Source organism: Dermacentor albipictus, chromosome 3 (genome assembly GCF_038994185.2).
Source record: "Dermacentor albipictus isolate Rhodes 1998 colony chromosome 3, USDA_Dalb.pri_finalv2, whole genome shotgun sequence".
NCBI lineage: Eukaryota > Metazoa > Arthropoda > Arachnida > Ixodida > Ixodidae > Dermacentor > Dermacentor albipictus.
In genome coordinates this window covers 181,489,754-181,509,846 of record NC_091823.1, presented here as the reverse complement: position 1 = coordinate 181,509,846, position 20,093 = coordinate 181,489,754, and the positions used below count along the sequence as shown (strand labels likewise).

At 42.8% G+C, this 20,093-nt stretch overlaps 1 protein-coding gene across 3 annotated transcripts in view; it reads left to right on the top strand.

Moving 5' to 3' along the window:
* The window catches only part of LOC135916728 (RING finger protein 141-like), a 271,536-nt gene that overhangs the window by 79,935 nt on the left and 171,508 nt on the right, over window positions 1-20,093 (top strand). For all 3 annotated transcript variants that reach the window (XM_065450178.1, XM_065450179.1, XM_065450177.1), the window contains one exon: window positions 14,580-14,701. In XM_065450178.1, coding sequence (XP_065306250.1) covers window positions 14,583-14,701 — 119 coding nt within the window. In that variant the 5' untranslated portion in view covers window positions 14,580-14,582. The remainder of the gene's footprint in view (window positions 1-14,579; window positions 14,702-20,093) is intronic.

Sequence of the window (20,093 nt, the reverse complement as noted above, 5' to 3'; positions counted from 1 at the left end):
ACGACATCTTCAACCTCAGCAATCGCCAATTGGGTCAGACTTCAATTGTTTAGCATCACATAAATACTGATGATACCAGTCCTATATTCAACGCCGGCCATATCGAGTTTCTGCTTCAGAGCATAAGGTTATTCAAGATGAAGTGGACAAGATGCTTGCCAAAGGCACTGTTGAACCTTCGTCAAGCCCTTGGGCATCACCTGTGTCGCCACATCTGCTCCTGATGTCCTTTTGATGCGCAATATCACTGTACCCCACACCGTCGTTCCCATCGCCGATAACCGGGCATGCCTCCCCATCGTCAATTTCGGCCCGACAAAGGAAGTTCTACCCCAAGGCATATAGATGCAACGCTGCGTGCTATAGGAAATGACCACGTCACGATGTTTTCCATAGACGTCTGCTCAGGTTCTTCACCATGTCCACATGATGCTATTTGCCCTGACGCAATATTTTGTCCCATGATTGCTGCGAACCTATGCTCGAACAAGCAGCAGCTCTGTGTCGCCTTTTGGTTTTCTACCACGACATCTTCAACCTCAGCAATCGCCAATTGGGTCAGACTTCAATTGTTTAGCATCACATAAATACTGATGATACCAGTCCTATATTCAACGCCGGCCATATCGAGTTTCTGCTTCAGAGCATAAGGTTATTCAAGATGAAGTGGACAAGATGCTTGCCAAAGGCACTGTTGAACCTTCGTCAAGCCCTTGGGCATCACCTGTGGTGCTGGTTAAAAAGAAAGATGGCACGTGGAATTTTGCGTAGGTTATCATAATCTAAACTGCATTACCAAGAAAGACGTCTACCCCTTGCCTCGCATTGACGACACCCTCGATTGTCTCCACGGTGACAACTACTTTTCATCAATAGACCTTCGGTCTGGTTGCTGGCAAATTTCTGTGGATGAAAAGGTCCAAGAGACCGTCGCTTTCGTCACCCCTGATGGTCTATGTCAATTCAAAGTTAAGCCATTCGGTCTATGCAGCGCCCCAGCAACGTTCAAACGTATGATGGACTCTTTGCCTCAAGGGTTCAAATGGTCAACATGCCTCTGCTATCTAGACGACGTTCTCGTATTTTCGCCTACATTTGAGGCACACCTTCAATGCTTATCAGCAGTTTTTTAGGTCTTCCGTGAGGCTGGGCTCCAACTAAATTCCTCAATGTGTCACATCTGTTGTCGGCAGATTACAGTGCAGGGCCACCTCATTGACGCTTCTGGTATTCAACTACACCTGGAGAAAATTCGTGCTGTCATGTCTTTTCCTGTACCTCAGTATGTCAGAGACATTCGAAGTTTTGTAGGACTCTGCTCCTACTTCTGACGCTTCGTTAACGACTTCGCAGTGATTGCCCAACATCTTATGATCTTCTGAAGAAGGACATGCCGTTTACGGAGGACCCTGCTCAAACTGCTGCATTTGCCCACCTCACCAAAATTCTCACCATGCCATCTATACTGGCCCACTTTGACCTGTCCTTCTCTACAGGGGTGTGTAAAGATGCCTTTGGTCACAGCATCGGAGCCGTCTTAGCCCAGCGCCACCATTGTCAAGATCGTGTTATCGCCTACACTAGCAGCCTCCTCACAGCAGCGGAGCGCGACTATTTGATTACAGATCGTGAATGCCTGGTTCTCTTCTGGGCGGGTTCCAAATTCCGCCCATACTTGTATGGCACGCACTTCTCTATAATCACGGACCACGACACGCTCTGCTGGCTTTCCTCACTCAAGGATCCTACCGGCTGGATTAGTCACTGGGTTCTGCGGCTGCAAGAATATTCCTATGCAGTGGTGTGCAAGTCGGGCCGATTACATCAAGATGCAGACTGTTTATCATGCTATCCAGTAGACAAACCACCCGTCGACCTTGACCCCGATGCCGACGCTTGCGTTTTCTCTGTTTCTCAGCTGCTACACGTTGCCGACGAACAACGCTGCGATGACACTTTGCACGCGATCATAGATGGCTTGGAATTTTCGCCTTCTGATTCGTCCCTTCAACTGTTTGTTCTCCACGATGGTGTATTATACCACCACAATGTACGTCCCGGTAGTCCTGCTCTGCTCCTCGTCATTCCTAAGCACCTCCGGTCAGCTGTTCTCAAGAACTTCTCGATTTACCAATGGCAGGTCACTTTGGCGTCTCGTGCACCTATGACCGGATTCGCCGACGCTTCTTTTCGCCAGGATTTGCCTGCTCTGTCCGGAAATATATTGCGGTGTGTTAGAAATGCCAGCGCCGAAAACACCATCGACGCTCCCGGCCGGGGGTTCCTTTAACCGCTCAACATTCCTTCGGAGTGTTAATTAGTGTTGGCTTGGACTTACTTGGCCCTTTCCCTCTATTCATGTCTGGCAACAAGCAGGTCGCTGTGGCGACAGATTACGCCACGTGCTATGCCATCACTAGAGCGCTTCCAACAGGCTGCACCATAGATGTCGTTGATTTTCTTTTACACAATGTAATTCTGCAGCATGGCATTTCACACCAACTGCTCACCTGACCGTGGTCAGACATTTCTTTCTAAAGTTATCGCCGACATCCTGCAGTCCTGCTCAACCAAGCACAAGCTGACTATGTCTTACCATCCACACACTAATGGTCTGACTGAGCATCTGAATCGCACCCTAACAAACATACTTGCAAAGTATGTCTGGTCCGACCATACTGATTGGGACCTTGCCTTACCCTACGTCACTTTTGCCTATAATTATTCGCGTCACGACACTGCTGGTTATTCCCCGTTCTTTCTGTTGTTTGGCTGAGAACCCACATATTGGCACTGGACGCATCCCTTCCATCTGCCGCTGGAGGGACCAGCGAGTATGCACTTGACGCCATCACCAGGGCAGCCCAAGCATGCGAAATTTCCCGCGCTTCCTGACCTTCCAAGAGAAGCAACAGCGTTTGTACGATCACCACCAGCACAGGGACGTCCGCTTTTCCCCTGGATCTCTGGTACTCCTGTGGTCCCCAACTCGTCACTTTGGCCTGTCAGAAAAACTCTTGTCTCGGTGACTCCAGTTACGTACGAAATCGCCCCAGTCAGTACCAGTGCCTCATCTTCCCTGAATTCCACCGATGTTGTGCAGGTTTTACACCTCAAGCCATATTACTCTCCTGTTATCACCGATATTTAGACACCCCGGGACGGTGCTTCTGCCGCCGGAAGTAATGATACATACACATTGCGTGTTTCTTGTGGCCGATGCATGCAAGCGCCCCGACGAAGACGATGAACACTCTTGCTCTCGAGCTGGCGGCTGAACTGGCCAGCGCTGCAGTTATCCTTTTTAAATATACTTTGTAAATAGTCTCCAGTCTTAATCCTTTGTCTGCGTGACAATATCAGAGAGTGCGATGGCATCAGGATAGTGTGTTGCAAGTCAATAAGGGTGAGGATTTAGTGATTTTTTTTATCCGACCTTGGTATAGTGGTCTGATCAGATCACCCGCGACTCTTTTGAACGGTGTCTGTATAAGATGCATATTGCCCAAAGTGGCAACACCAACTATTCCTTTTGGCATTGTCCTTTGGCATGCATCGCAAAACACTTGATATCTTCATGCATCCCAAGCCATTATAAATCTCCGAGGATACGGTTGGTAGTTAATCAAACGTCCTGGTGACCAGCCATGATGCTTTCGTGAGCAACTGTCAGAATATGGGGTCGAAACATTGTTGGGGCAGCTACTTGTTTGTGTTCTTCCAGTAGAAAGACGGTAATGACAGTACAAAAGACCTGCCTCTTCAGAAAAATAGCACTCAGTGTCTTTCTCGGAACAAAATCGCTTGCGAATCTTACTGAAGCTACTCTTAAGGCTACGGTCTTTTTCTCTTTGGCTAGTTACGCTCGAGTATACTTCTGATGAATCTGTAAACGGCACATTTTTCACAGTCGGTTTTCTTCTGTGTCCATACAACGGCAGAAACTATCAATCAATCAATCATTTTATTTCCTTAAAGAAGGAGGAGTACAGGACTAAAAGCTTGGACAGCTTGACGAGGTCCCGACCCCTTGTAAGTTGGCATAACAGCAAGATGACAGCCAGTCATACACAAGAAATGAAACAAAACAAAACATCACAATGTAACGGGTAATACAGAGTGAAACAAGACGGCAAGAAATAATCAACACTCATAAATAACAGTGGAAAACAAAATTAGGAGAAGGCAATGTCTAGTCTTGCAAATAAATAAGTTGACAAAAACGTTTAATGCGAGAGTTTCGGTTTCTGGAGGGATCAAAATTTTGTCGGTCTAATAGGTTTAAAAGCGAAGGTAATGTATAGGATAAAGATTGCTCATCATAAGAGGTTCTTGGGGTAGGTACGAACCACATTTCTTTATGTCGGGTCTGTAGAATATTTGTATTTTCCCGAAGTTTTGCCAGATGAATTGTATCATCAATGCCAAATTTTACGAAATCTTTGTAGCACAACATCAACCTATAATTGTAAAAACAAAATACAGGAAGAATTTCATATTTAGAAAAAAGTGATTTTGTGGAGTGCGTATAATGGACATCAGCTATGTAACGCACAACTCTTTTTTGTAGCAAATGTAGTTTGTGCAAGTTTGTCACACCAGTTGTACCCCACACCATGACGCAGTACTGCATGACAGATACCACCAGAGCATTGTACAGCATAATTTTTACCTTGGTCGGGAGTAAGCGACGCAGACGAGCAATAACACCAATGGCAGATGACAATTTAGATTGCAGATGATCAACATGCTCATTCCAGGTTAGGTGCTTTGTAAAACGCACCCCAAGGATATTAACGCAATCCACTATCTCTAACTGCTCACTGCCCAGACACAAATTCATATTAGTTGTCAACAACTTTCCTCTAGGCGCGTACAAGATAACTTTTGTTTTCTTAGGGTTGATTTTTAAGCAGTTTATCACGGACCACCGCTCTAAGTCAGACAGCGTCTTATTAGCCTTTATTTCTATATCTGTTTCCACGTTGCCTGTAATAAAAACGGTTGTGTCGTCGGCATACGAAACGAATGTAGCGTTATCTGTACAGCGTACAATGTCGTTTATATAAATCAAAAATAAAAGTGGGCCCAAAATGCTGCCTTGCGGCACACCAGTGATAACTGGCTTCCTTGAAGATATTGTGTTACTAGCATCTACGAACTGTGATCTGTGGGACAGATAAGATGTCATAAGCGAGTGGGCGGTTCCACGTACACCATACATTTCTAATTTGTTAAGAAGGATGGAATGATTAATTAAATCAAAAGCCTTAGAGAAATCTATGTATATATATGCCTAGTGCCATATGCTTCCGGCTGAATGCATCTAAAATTATTTCTTTTTGGCTCAGGAGGGCTGTTTCCGTAGAGCGGTGCTTTCTAAAACCATGTTGAAAGTCTGCAATCAAATGGTGACGGTTAAAGAATGAGAGTAATCGCGCATGCATTATTTTCTCAATACCCTTAGAAAATACTGGAATTATTGATATAGGCCGATAATTATTTAATGCTGTTTTATCACCGCGCTTGAAAACGGGAACAACGCGGGTAATTTGCATTCTCTTAGGAAAGGCACCTGTTGATAATATTAAGTTATAAACATGGGCTAGAATAGGGCTTATAATATCGAGCACATACTATGACTGTCATTCCTCTAGATGCCGGCAGTTGACTCGAATTATTTGCTTCTGGAGGCACTTTTCAGCATTCTCAATCAGGATACGGCTCGTGTGGCTCCCTGACTCCCAGAATATTGCCAAGCACGAGGTCATATAGAGGATTACTCATGCCTAGTACACTTACCAAGGTGTCTACCAACCGGGAAAACCGCGAATTCTCAGGGAATTTGAATAGTCTGGAAATACTCGGGGAAAACTCGGGGAACTTGTGTTTCTATCAGGGAAAATTAGCTGTAATTTTATTGAAAGGGATCGAAAGTGGTGTTGATGCTGGCTCCAGTAGCAGACGAATCGCAATGAACCGTCGTTGACGCGTGTCATCGGCACAAGGTATTGCCGGAGTAGTTAACGACTGATTTTCCAGACGCCCAATTTTCCGGACATGCCCGATAACTCGCATTGCTTCGCGACACCACCACGTGCTCCATAGAGTCAATATATATTGCCCTGACTGCAGGTCTGAAACGGCATTAATCAAAGCCACCACCGCCGCCATTTCGATTATCTCGCCGCCTCTAACCGGTGCTCTCGCACACAGATCCGCTGGCAGCCGTAGCCACCACCGCGCAACGTTAGGCCTAGCTGCTTCTACGTTCGCTAGCTTCTTGCCGTGCGGGGCCATGTTTTTCATTGAAAGAATTCGCCGCTGTCAGCAATGGCACCGACTCCGCCTTCGTAATCCTCGCGATTGGCTTCGAAGCTCGCAAAGCACAGCGCGTTGCGTAATGCCAGTTTCCGAAAGTTAGCTTCACCTCAATATAGAAATGTTACGCGGTGAGGCATAACAAGCGTGGGAAGGGGCAATTGTCACGGGACACAGTATGTATTCCTTAGTTATACACGCGTGCACCCCCGTCTCCTGCCACAGTACGACCACCGATATGCCAAATAAGTGTACTCGCAGCCCTTGAGAGCTTTTTCAGACGTGCCTGTGGCAGTTTGAGCCCTTAACTCTTTCGTTACCGTGAGAAAGTGGTATATTTTTTATGGGTCTCGGGAAAAAAATATTTATCACTACAAAGAATATTCCTGCACACATTGCAGCATAGCATGTTGTGCATAATGAAATTTTCTTTCGAAAACATGTGTTGCCAAACAAAAAATTTTTTAGGTAAAATAAAATTCTTGAAAGCACCATTTTCACGGCCAGTTGATAAAAAAACAATAAAAAACATCTGCTAAAACAATAATATCAAAGGAAATTCAGAATATACATTTCAGAGATAAATGACCCAGAAATAGTGTCTGAAAAAATAAATGCTCAGTACGCCGCCGTTCTTCGGATAGAAAAAAGAAACTAAGACTAGTTCATCACTCATGCCATGCAGTGAACCAGATCCTGGACAAGGAAGAAGACACTTCCTTGTTTTCCCATCTCATCTATCCCATCCATCCGTCCGTCCGTACGTCCGTCCGTCCACCCATCCACCCACCCACCCACCCACCCATCCATCCATCCATCCATCCATCCATCCGTCCGTCCGTCCGTCCGTCCATCCATCCATCCATCCATCCATCCATCCACCCACCCATCCACCCACCCACCCATCCATCCATCCATCCATCCATCCATCCATCCATCCATCCATCCATCCATCCATCCATCCACCCATCCATCCATCCATCCACCTACCCATCCATCCACCCATACATCCATCCACCCACCCACCCGCCCACCCATCCGGTCATCCATCCATCCATCCATCCATCCATCCATCCATCCATCCACCCACCCGCCCGCCCGCCTGCCTGCCCGTCCGTCCGTCCTTCCGTCCATCTGTCCATCCATCCATCCATCCATCCATCCATGAGAGGACGAGTGTTCCATATGGATATGGAAGTGGCCTCTACAGTCTGTTTACCATAGTGCGGAGTCTTGGTAGAAGAAAATTGTTGTTCAACGCAAATCTGGTGGTACTTTAAATCATCAGGTTAGATGGTGAAAATGGGATCGATGGTGGCTCATTATTTACAAATCTGTAGAAAAAAATACCTAGGTTGTATTTAGTTAGTCCAGAAATGGTGAGGATGTTATTATTGTGTAGTAGGGAAGTGACATTAGAAAAGCGTGGACTGTAAGTAATTATTCTTATGGCTCGGTTCTGAACTGTCTGGAGAGATGCAATATGAGTATTATATGTGTTTCCCCAGCATATTATGCCATAAGTAATGTGAGAGTAAACAAAAGGTTGGCAAAGTGAGAGTAACATGGTACGTGTGAAATAAGGGAGTGTTTTAATTAAGATGGTGTATGCCATAAGCTATCTTCTTTTTTATGTGAGCAATATGATTGTGATATTTCAAACTACAATCAAGTAGAATACCAGGGAAAGATGAACATGAACTTGGGGAAAGGCGATGAGGACCAAAAGTGATAGGTGGAATGGATGGTATGTTTCGCTGATGTGAGGAGAATACAACAAATTTAGTCTTAGTTGCATTAATAGATAACATGTTAACATTACACCACCTTAAGATATTTTCTAAGCCAGCATTTAACTTATTAACGAGAGATGAGATATCTTTATGAAACGTGAATATAGTGGTGTCATCTGCATACAGAATGCATTCTGTGGAAAAAAGACAGTTAGGTAAATCATTAATATAAACCAAAAACAGAAGTGGCCCCAGGATAGATCTATGGGGCACACCAATGTTAGTAATTCGCTGCCGAGAATAAGCAGTCGAAATAGAAACAACTTGAACTCTGTTTTATAGCAGCTATTTAGTTGTGAGAGAGCAGGCCCACAAATGCCAATCGCTTCGAGCTTAGAGAAAAGGATATTATGATTTATGCTATCAAATGCTTGCGTTAGATCAATAAAAGCTGAGGTGGCGAGAAATCCTTCGTCGATTAATTTTTTTAGTTGGTCAGTAAGATGAATGAGTGCCAGCTCAGTGGAATATCCACGGCGAAAACCAAACTGGCATGAAGAGAGGATATTAAATTTGGCAAGGTATTTCGTTAGCCTTATTTCAATTAGTTTTTCAATAACTTTCCCAAAGAATGGTAGAATTCAAATAGTTCTGTAGTTATTTAATAATGAGCTATCGCCTTTCTTAAAAACTGGGATGATTTTGCCATTCTTACGTTCAGGAAGAAATAAACCAGTCTTAAATAATAAATTAACAATAAGTGAAAGTATATCTGAAATTAAGTGCACAATTAATTTAATGTTAGCAGGCTGGACCTCATCAGTTCCAGTGCTTGTCACTTTTAGGTTATTTATAACAGCAGTTATTTCTTCTAGCATTGTAGGAAATAAAAAGAATGAATGAGATAGACATTTCATGTTGATGATCTGTGCAGGAGTAGGTGGATTGTTAGGAAAGAAAAAACTACTAAAAGCCTTAGTTATTTCAGCAGGGGAATCGAGCTCTACTCCATCCTTTAAAATTCTGGATACTTGGTTTAGTTGTGTGTGTGTACTTAAAAAAGGCGTTGATAATCTCCCATTTCTTTTTAGTGTTATTAGCCGCCTGTAAAATTCTTTGCTCGAAATACAATCGTTTAGCTGCTTTTATTTTACAGTTAAGAGTGTTACACAAGCTTCTAGATCGGGCAGGTAGGTTCATGTTAAATGGCTGCTTTTTAGTTTTCCTATATAAATTATCTCGTTTGCACATTTCTGCTAATGCCTGCTGTGAGAGCCACAGATTGTAAGAAAATGACATATTCTTTTTGCATTTCTTTTTGGAGGTGAACTTTTGGAAGTATGATGTAATTAGAGAAAAAAATTTAGAAAAGGCTTTCTGTGGGTTGTTTAGTAATTTAATTTTAGACCAATTTGTTACCAGCAGCAGTTATGAAGCCGACTTTGTTCAGAACATCTTTAGTATGTGAAGGTGGGCAAGGTCGTACGTTGGAATTGAAGCGTAAAAGCAGGGGATAGTGATGTCGATGTGCAAAACTTTTGCCTCTGGTGAATTAAGCTGGTTAGAAAGAGCATGATCAATAAGTGTGCCTGTGCCGTTAGAAACTTCGCGTGTGGGGACGTCAATTAAACAATCATATCCGTAGCTATGGAACAAACTAGTATAGTGAATAATATGGGTGATGTTTCATCCAGTAAATTACTATTTATATCACCCGTTATAACAACATTTTTATTTTCTTGTGATATAGTGTGTAAGATATGATCAAAATTGGTACAGAAATCATTAACTGACGATGAACGGTAAATGCAGCCAAATATGAAATTCTTGTTGTCCTGAGCAAGAAAGCAGTTACTGAATTCAATCCAAACAGGTTCGCAATTAATAATGGTTAAGGATAGGTCGCGTCTTCTTAGATAAGCAATATTAGGAGAAACATATATGGCCGCACCACCGTGACAGCTCGTTAATCTATCGCAGAATTCTGAGTTATAGTTAGGGAAGCAATACAAATTTTTGTCGTAGTCAGATAACCAAGTTTCAGTAATGGCAATTAGTGAAAACTAACTAGTTAGCGATGCGAGAAAATTGTCGATTGTGTTGAAGTACTTACGAAGACTCCTTGCGTTAAAATGAATAATGGAATGAAATCCGCCTAAAAAAGAATTCACTTGATGGGGTATCAGTAGGGAAGTCATAATTGTTATGTCAGTTGGTTATACAATGAGCTCTAATCTATTTTGGTTAAGTCAGATTCGTCTCGAATGCGGAGAACTTTGCTGTTAGTAGTCTTCCTAGCCTTGATTTGGCAGTCGTCCATCCAAAGGAACATCCACTTCCTTTCTTTCTTCAAAGTTAGGGCTTTGGAAAAGAGAGCCTTGTTAGATGGGGTCAGATGCTCGTTAACAAAGACAGGAGCATTAAATGGGCCAGAAAATCCAATGTCACTAAGAGAGAGTTTGGCTTTACGCACTTTGCTCACAAGATCAGCTTTCTCAGTTCTATAACAGAACCGAGCAATGATATTTTTCTTGTCATTAGCTCTGGTTGGTACTCGATGAACAATGTCCAGATCGCTAGGCGATACGATACAGCCAATTTTGTCTCCTACTGTTTTCATTATTGCAATACAGTCCTCTCCTTGGGAGCAGGGAATGCCCTTGATCTCAACATTGCCAAGGCGAGAGTACTGCTCTAGCTCGTCCATCTTGCAAGTCAATGACTGGTTCTGGGATTTCAATTGCTTGTTCTCAACAATTAGGGTAGCATTTTGGCTACGCAGTTCTTCTACAAGTGCGTTCAGGTGCTTGGCACTTGTATTCAAGGAATCAACTCCTTTTCTTTAGCTTGACAGCATCAATCCCAGACTCTTTCATTTTTAGCAAGATCTTAGCGAAGATCAGTTCATGCGTGCTTTTAGCCATGTTGTTCATCGTAATTTCCAGCTCCTCAATTTTTTTCTATAGTTCTGCATTCGTCGGCATGGTATGAGTTAAACGGAGACTCGAATAGAAAAAAAAAGACAAACAAACGGTTGATGGCATCAGCAGCAGTGGCAGAAAAAAAAAGAAGGAATAGAAGGAAAACTTAGGAATACCTGTGCAAACAGAGGATTCAGGGTTAGATGGGGATCATGCGATGCCGCTGCTGCCAATGAAGAGCAGGCGTCGATGTCGCCTTCTTCATAGGAAGCGCCGCGATAGCAGCAATCTCCAGTTGTGATTTTGCCAATGCCAGCAGCAGACCACGAAGTGGCTATGCAGTCGCAGATTCACCCCGTGTGGGTGATTCAGCGCCGTCCAGGGAAGCAAGGCGGCGGGATGGCACCACGAAGACGGTCACCGAAGAAACAGCGGCGTCAAGGACAGCTGCACAAACAGAGGATTCAGGGTTAGATGTGGATCATGCAATGCCGCTGCTGCCAGCTTGACAGTTTGTAATGGGATGTAGTTGGAGGCAAGAAAGCTGCTGGGTATGGTTCACCTTTCTTCTCGGCGGTGTCACCTGCCAAGTCAGACATGTCGAGTCCGTGGTGGCTTTCAAGATAGAGCCCGCAGCAGTGAGTGACTTTACTTTTGTGCTGCCTTTCGCTTCAACGTGAGCATAGCTCACAGCACACGTTGCACTCCGCCCCTTTCGCAGATCACTTTCAAGATATTGACCTGCGCATCTCTCTTGAATGAATTGAATGAATGTTTATTTCATCTTGAATACACTTTCAAGAAAGGTACAGGGGCAAAAGGCACACAGCGCCTGACAGGGGCCCCTGTACCCCCAATATAAGCTTTTATTATACATTATTTAATGGTAGTTCATTGGCAGTGAGCGGACACACACAACGTTACATATTTTAACACATTATGCACGAGTTTACACAAACTGAGAACAGAAATAACAAAAATTTTTGGGTTACAGTTTGTTTATTAATATAGATAATATGGATAATAATATATAGTTCACAGTCAATAACGTAAAGGGTATACAGGTAAATTACCATAGTACACTAAAGTGCAGCATATAACCATGAACATGTACGTATCCACGTAAAACAGAAAAACAGGAAAAAAAGCGGGTTGTAATATATTTATGTAGCAATAATCACTCTCTCAAACACTGTGTTAGTAAAAATTCCTTCACATGGTTTTTGAAGGCGTTTCTTGCCATACTGAAATCAATGTTATCTTCTAGCTTATTTAGGATCGTTAGTACTTGGTACCTGGTTGTTTGTTTACCATACTTGGTCCTTGTGTTTAGGGTCCGTTTTCGTTTTAGTCTCATATTGTAAGGAGCTTCATTAATGTTTTCGTGTATATAGAGTGCACTTTTATGTATATACTGCAGTAGTTTAAAATCGTAAACGTCGTTAGCTTTAAGCATTCGGTGTTTAAAAAATAATGGTACTGTGCTTAGTTCATGACATGGTCCCTGATAGTTTTCGTAAAAGCGCAATATTTTCTTTTGTAGAATAATGAGCCTGTTGTAGTTAGCTTTTGTTGTGGTACCCCATACCAATATGCCGTACGATAATCTGGAGTAGAACAGTGAAGTATATAGATTTTGTTTCAGCCAAATAGGTATTAAGTGTGCAATTTTATACAAGCATCCAACAGATCGGGAGAGTTCGGTAGCTAAATTATTAATGTGTACATTCCATGAAAGGTGCTCTTGGAACCAAACACCATAAGGTGCAACATGAACGTGTGAATCCGAGAACACGAAAGATCAATGCAAAGCGGTGAAAACACAGCACAGGGAGCTATCTGCAATCGGCAGTCTCTGTCCGCATCGCAGATCGCTTTCAACATAAAGGTCTGTGCGGGCATGCCATACAAAGTTGCTGCTGCAGTAAGTTGGATCACGGTTCTTAATGGTTCGACGCAGATAGATAGGGTGCTAATGACCGTTAACAGGTTATTTTCTGCACTGAATCAAATGGTTGTGCGGCGAAATGTATCTGGTTGATATCTCTGGTATGTTTTTATTTTTTCTTAGAAACCTTTACCAAGGGCCACTTTAAAAGCTCTTGTGCAAATGCTGGTCAGTAGTGGTGAATTTTTTGGAAAGAACTCGGACTTTTCACTACGATTTCCTCAACCTTTAACATATGATTCAGCTCACTCTAAAATAACCAAAAGGGCCATTGCTAAACAAATTATTGAGCAATCTTTGAAGAAGTCATTTACGCATGCCATGCAGGCTAGCTTCGACATGCAAATTTCCAGGCTGAAAGAGGCTGGCTTCCCTGATGTGGTTGTGCTGGCAGTGGTTGAAACGCTCGAAAAGAGGCTAAAAGCACCCCAAAAAGTAAACTCTGATGTTGTCAACAAAGCTTCAAAGCCAGTTGTAATTTCATATGTTCACAGAACAGCACATAATTTGAAGAAGATAGCAACCAAGCATGGTGTCCCACTCGTTTTCTCGACTCCCTGCAAGCTGAGTCACCTTTGCGCCCGCATTGGGAGACATCATGCAAGAAGCAAGGTGGCTGCGGCATGAAACACAAGAACACCTATTTAGATTGCCAAGTTGGCGTTGTATATCAGATTCCCCTGACATGCGGCAAAACCTACATAGGCCAGACGGGCCGTTGTTTGAACGTGCGAATCCGAGAACACGAAAGATCAATTATAAACCGGGAGCAACGTCATTTACCCATGCATTGCTTAGACCACAAATGCAGGCCTCTGCTCGACCAAGTTACGATCCTGCGCAAGTGCCATAATGAAAAAGCACGAGAACTTCTTGAATAAGATTATATAAAAAAGAAGGGACAAGCATGCATCAGTGGCACATCGGTCATGCTGTACAATAGGGAGGCACGTTTCTTAGATAGTATGTTTAGGTAAGCCACGCCATGTGTTTTTTCTGATTATGGGTTTTTTCTTCTGTTATGCTGCTGATACCCTGAAGCGCCTGCGCTGGCATGGTGTGATATATAAGTGTTTTTTCTCGATTAAACCTCAGTTGTTAGTTTGCGCCTGTCCTGTCTTCTTACATGTGATTGTCTAGAAAGCGCAACCAATATTTCCAATTACAATGAACCAACTTGCCCAACAACGCATCCTGCTCCTCAACCTCGCTCATCTTGAAAATCCGCTTATCTAGAAATTTTTTTCAGTTTTTACTACTTTGAATGAATGAAGTAAAACTGTACATATATTCTTGTGTTTTTTTCCGTAAACGCTTCTGCGCATGTGCCTTTTTCCTATATATTTCATCACGTCGTGGAGTAAACAGTTGAAAGGGAAAAAATGTGCCTGTCCTGTTTTTGACCTTCTTTCGTGCCGCGTCTTAAAAAATTTACTCAAGTATATGCACTGACTAGGCCCCCCACAAGAGAGTTGTTCTAATAGCAGTCTTTCATGCACTTCACCGGCTTGGCTGATAGAGCAATCATGCACAAGTCAGAAAGGGTGACCAGTGAGCACTTGATGTGAGCCACTTGGTCCGGTTTGTGATAGGGTCTAATAGCACTCCATGGCCCTCTGAGATGACAGCTGAAGCTGGATGCAATCTTGTGTGCAGGTCATGGGTTCCCAGCTGAGCTCGGAGGTGATGGGAGCCTTTCGACAGTCTCAGGTGTTTGGTGAGATCACCACACTCACATTTGAGCGCTTCCTGGCCAAAGTGGATGAGCTGAATGATATGTGAGTGAAATTTTTTACTGTTTTACACTAAGCATTTTGGGTAAGTTTTAAAAAGGCAGGCAGCTGCATATAAATGAGGGAACAAACTGTATACAGTGCACTACTTTGTAAGTGTTTGCCACAAGATTGGGTGCAATGAAGCTTGCAAAGATGGCTGCATGTGCCCAGCTTTTGGCAAAGCACTGCTCCAAAGTGATTGGGGTTTGTGATGGCTCAGGACCTCCACGACCACTTCACACCGTGCCTCACTTTGTGCATGTTTGTACTCAATACATGGCTTAAGAAATGGTTGTTATACCACTCCAAATAATGAAGCCGTAAGAGTCAGGCACTCAGTTTCATGCGGCAGAAAGACTTTGAGCAGACGGGACGCTGCCTTAACATTCGCCTTGGGAAGCACCAAAGTACAATCAGGAATGCAATAGGCTCGAATCTGCCCGCGCATCGTAGAAATTGCCTATGCAAACCCTTGTTTGAACAAACCGAAATGTTGTATAAAAATATGAATTAAATCAATTGCAAGATTGTGGAAGCCTAGTTCATGCATGTAAAATGAGGCACATGCATCAGCCAGACTTCTGTCACTCTACAGGGTAAGGAAACTGAGTTTCTGAATGGCAAGATAGGCTAACACCCTTTCACCGTTGTAAACGTCACTTTACACCTGTTTATATTTTCTGTATATTTTAATCATTTGTTTGAAAAAATTAACCAGTAATTAGTCTGCCCTCGTATTGTACATTTTCTTTTATCTTTTGTCCGAGTTGCGCTGCCCACCCCTAGGAACATGTTCAATCACCAACTCGCCCAGCGTGCCATGTTAATTCGGTTTCACTGCCAGTATATCTTTTTAAAGGGGTAAGTGTGAAGGAAAAGTGCATCTTGCTCGGTAATGTTAAAGAACTGATGTGTATTCTCCACAGGGGTCCTACTCTGGACATGCATGTACAGCCATTAGGGTTTGTTTTCAGGAAGTGTGTCCAATGCATGCACATACTATTTAGGAAAAACGGACAGACAGAGTGCTGCCATGCATGTGTGCGCTGTGAACACATTCAAGATGCAATGTTACCAACTCACTCATTCTTCTCAGAAGGTCATTTTGAAACTACTTATTTTTGAAAACATTCTTCTTTTTAGTTTTTAAAGCTCTGTTTCAAGAAAGGGGACCTTTACAAAAGCAATGGGGCTAAAGAAAACTTTGTATGTGCAGAGAGCAATGAATGAATGAATAGAATTTATTGATAGGAAAGACAGAGAGGTCGACCTGAGCTAGTGCGCTCTAGTCTGCTACTCTGTACTGGGGAAGAGGGACGGGGAGTGAAAGTATTGGGATGTATGATGATGATAAGAGAAGTGGTGAGTGCTTATGGACATGAGACGGTTGCCTCGCTAGAGCCGCTCATCGAGCTTGGTGTCCTGCAGGAACTTCAACAATACTTTTGTTGCACGCATTGAACTTGCAGTGTCAGGCCATGGGCCGAGGATAGCTTCCTCCGACAGTAGTTGTCTGCCAACGCTGGCTAGGAAACTGTCTAACGTCCTTCGATCCAGCTTATATGCTGGGCAGTCGCACAGTACGTGTTGCAGTGTTTCGGGCATCTGGTAGTGTACACAATCAGGGCAGAGAGCAAAAAAAGTGTGAGGGCCAATAAGAATACCAATAGGTACGTAAGATGTAGATACTGCTATGTTTTAACACTAGGAGTCATATTCTTAAAAGGCTTAAGTTATAATGAGCATCTGGAATACCTTAGTGAAGGCTTTCTTCGGCTTTTCGAACAATAGCTCACTTGAATTTTTTTCTTCCTGTTAAAGTGAACACATTATAATACTTTGGTGTTTTCAATCATACAGTACTACCACTTTGTTTCGGACACCACTGGCAGGGCAAGCCTCACTAAATTACACATACTGCAGAAAAGAGCAATACGAAGTATTGCCAATGTTCCACATTCATTTTCTATGAAAATCTCTTGATAAAATTTGATATTCTTTTAATATTTTGTTTATAAAATTATCGATTAATTTTTATTAGAAGCCATATCTGAATTTCAATGAATATGTAGCATTTTCTCTGGCAGACTTAAATGTGATCGTTAGCATCCGTGATACTAGGCACAAAGAAAACTGACATATCCCTGCACCTCGAGTGAATTATAACCAGCAATCATTAACCTTTACTGCACCTGCTTTACTTAATGAACTTAACGCAGCCGTGACCCGACACCAAGACCTAACTGCAATGCAAGACCAAGAACCACTGACCTCGACGTGCTTCTTGACCGCCACACAGTCACTGCCTTAGTGGACAGTGGAGCTGATTACTCCATCATGAGTTGGCCCATAGAAGCCCAGTTGAAGAAAGTTGGGATTGCATGGGAAGGCCCTCAAATTCGGACAGCTGGAAGACACCTAATAACGCTTATTGGAATTTGCACAGCAAGAATTACGGTTCATGACCGGACCTACCCCGACCAGATGTCACGTGATAGTGACGGTGAAGAAAGCCTCAAAACTGTGGATGGCGAAACTAGTGTTTTATTGGCTGAACCTGTGCCCTCAGAAACAGGTTACACTAAAGTGCAACGATAGCGGTGAACACAGTCGGAAATCGGTGAAAATTATGTCAGCAGGTCAGTCGCGTTGGCTTTTATACATCAGTCATCGAAGGTTCCAGAGTAATCACTTGTGCCTGCGTCTTCCAGAAAGTTCTAGACCATTCGCGTCGCGCATACACGAAATCAGATTACACAAGGTTTGGTGACAACAGACAGCGGATAGAACCATCGATAATATTCGAGAAACTTCCGATAGATGCAGGCGTGTCCAGCGCTCTGCAATAACATTTGTTAAGTGGTGCAACGTGGTCACCCGATAAAAAAATAAACAAGTACATGTGTCACTATAGTCACATTGTAGGCTGTCATCTGCGGTGCCTTGCTGAGTGAGCTCAACAAACACAATCCGGATTGTCTGACCATGCAGCAGCCCCATTCGTGATTGCGATAAATTTTTTTTTTATCTGAATCAGGCTTGATTATGATTGAAAGTGCTCGTGTTGCATCACAATTGACCCTTTCAGGGTCAGTGACGTAAGTATACGACGCCGTGAACAAGTCCAAAACGGTCGATGCCGTATATTTACGGCGCTGTCTGTATGTTTCAAAAGCGTGCTAATTTCCTAATTTTTTCCTTTCCTGGCATGTGCTGCCACTATGTGGGAATACAGGGAATTTTTTTCTCATGCCTCCCTCTCTCAGCTTTCGTTGCATGGTTTGTTTTAGAGCTAGTTTGCTCCGGCACGTCTATGTACCACCGCTCACGCATTGGCGGGTGTGCGGGCGGGCGGCTGTTTGGGTTTTGTTCCGCTGGCAGTTTCGGCTTCTTTCATTCACAAAACTGATGGCTATCTCGTTACTAATCGCTCAAAGGGCAGCCACCTGTTTTTCACTCGTTTAGTGCTCACAGAGGTGAGCATAGGAACGATGCCGCCGTGCATGAGCTTCCTTTTCTTTTCTTCCTTTTTTTTTGAGACTTGCGATATCTAATTGCTTCTGGTTGGGGATAAAATGAAGATTAGTGGAAGTTTGTCACATGTTTTGCTTTTTTGATGGGCACACAACCACACAGTTTTCTTGAGTGAGCTCACCTACGCAGTTCGATTACGCTATGAACGTAAATATTAGTGTAAGAGCAGGAACATTTGAGACTTGCAAAATATTCTCATGTGCGCAAATTCCAAGCCTTGAACTATAACAATACATCAAATTTTTTATTCTTGTAAGTTTATTTTCTTTCTTTTTTATTGTTGTTATTTTTAAATAAAAGGTACATACATACCAATGCAAGATATTTTTTGCTCGCGTTACGGTCACCCGAGAAAAATTACGGCAAATTTTTGTCAGAATAGGACCTATTTTGGTTCTATTTGGTCTGAGGTCCTATTTTCAATAGGACCTCAGAAGACTTAGAATCTGCAATAAAAAAAATCAACCCTGGGCGGTTGCATATGGCAAAAAAAATCTACCCTGAAAGGGTTAAAGAGCAACTGAAGACCACAGCGATCCAAGCCTGCACTACCCTCTTCTCGCAGCACAACTCATGGAGTCAAGATGTGATACAGTATGGTTCGCATGATTTTGACAAATGGGCTATCTACCGTATTTACTCGCATAATGAACGCACTTTTATTCCCGACATCTGTGCGCAAAGCTGTGGGGTGCGCTGAATGTATTGTAGTTGTCAAATTGTCATGATGCTCCCACGCACAATCTCGAAAAAAAAAGACTTGTCGATAGACGTTTGTTGTGTGCCATTATGTGTGTAATCATGGTAGACAGATGGCAATGTATCATTTCATCATTTCCTGAAAGAAGCAGACGACACACGTTAAAGAGTGAATTAATAAGAAACGTGCATTTGCAAAAATGTGATTGACACTATATTGGTTTGTTCAGAACAAATTCACATTGGATTATGTCTTTTTTCGTGGCGAGATTACGATTGCTTTCTTTTGATATATTTTAAATATCTTGCTGGCATTTCTAATCGCAGAGTGTACATTGTTTAGGCAGGTGTTTTAATAAATGGTTTACACCTAAGCTTCATTACATTTTGTTAGTTTAGTATTGTGCCCCAGCATAAGTGTTACTAATGCTTTAACAGCAGGAATATTCTCGCTAATGTACTTCTTTTTGCAGGCACAGTATTTGGAACATTAACTAGCTTGGTAGGTCTGAAGTTGATCATGGTACATTTTATGCCACGAAGCGAAATATTTTGGTCGCATGCTTTAGTTTAGCAGATTAAGCAGAAGCTGCTGATGTCTCATTCTACGCCATGAGTTGTCAGTTGAATTGCTTGCAAAAAATTTAGAGGCAACTGCAAACAGTGCTTGTTCCATATTTGGAGCATTTGACCTCTAACAGCACTGCTAGCTTAATTGCTTATTGTGCACTCTGCTAAATGCCATTACAGCTATTGCAGTTGGTTTCCAAATCATGCATGTACTAATTGAAGCGACCTTGCTCGAAAGGAAACACTCGCTAAATTTTGGAAAGTTAGATGAAACGGAACTTGGTCCAATTGATTGTTATTGACTTCTCACGTTTAACTGAGGTTTGTGAATTCCTACGGGCAGTGGGTGTCTGCTCTGTTCTCAAGCCGAGGCCGTACCTCTGACACTGTGTTGTATGAACACGAACAAGCCCCACTCATCGGACACACAGGACCTTATTACACGAATCAGCTAAGCATAAAGAGAAAATTGCACCCCAACTCACAAACAGAACTGTCACTTTTTTTTTTTGCCCAAGACACACTAACCATGTAACTTTACAGTTTTTTGCCTCATTCTATCAGTGCACAATATCCTTATTTAGCTCCTGAA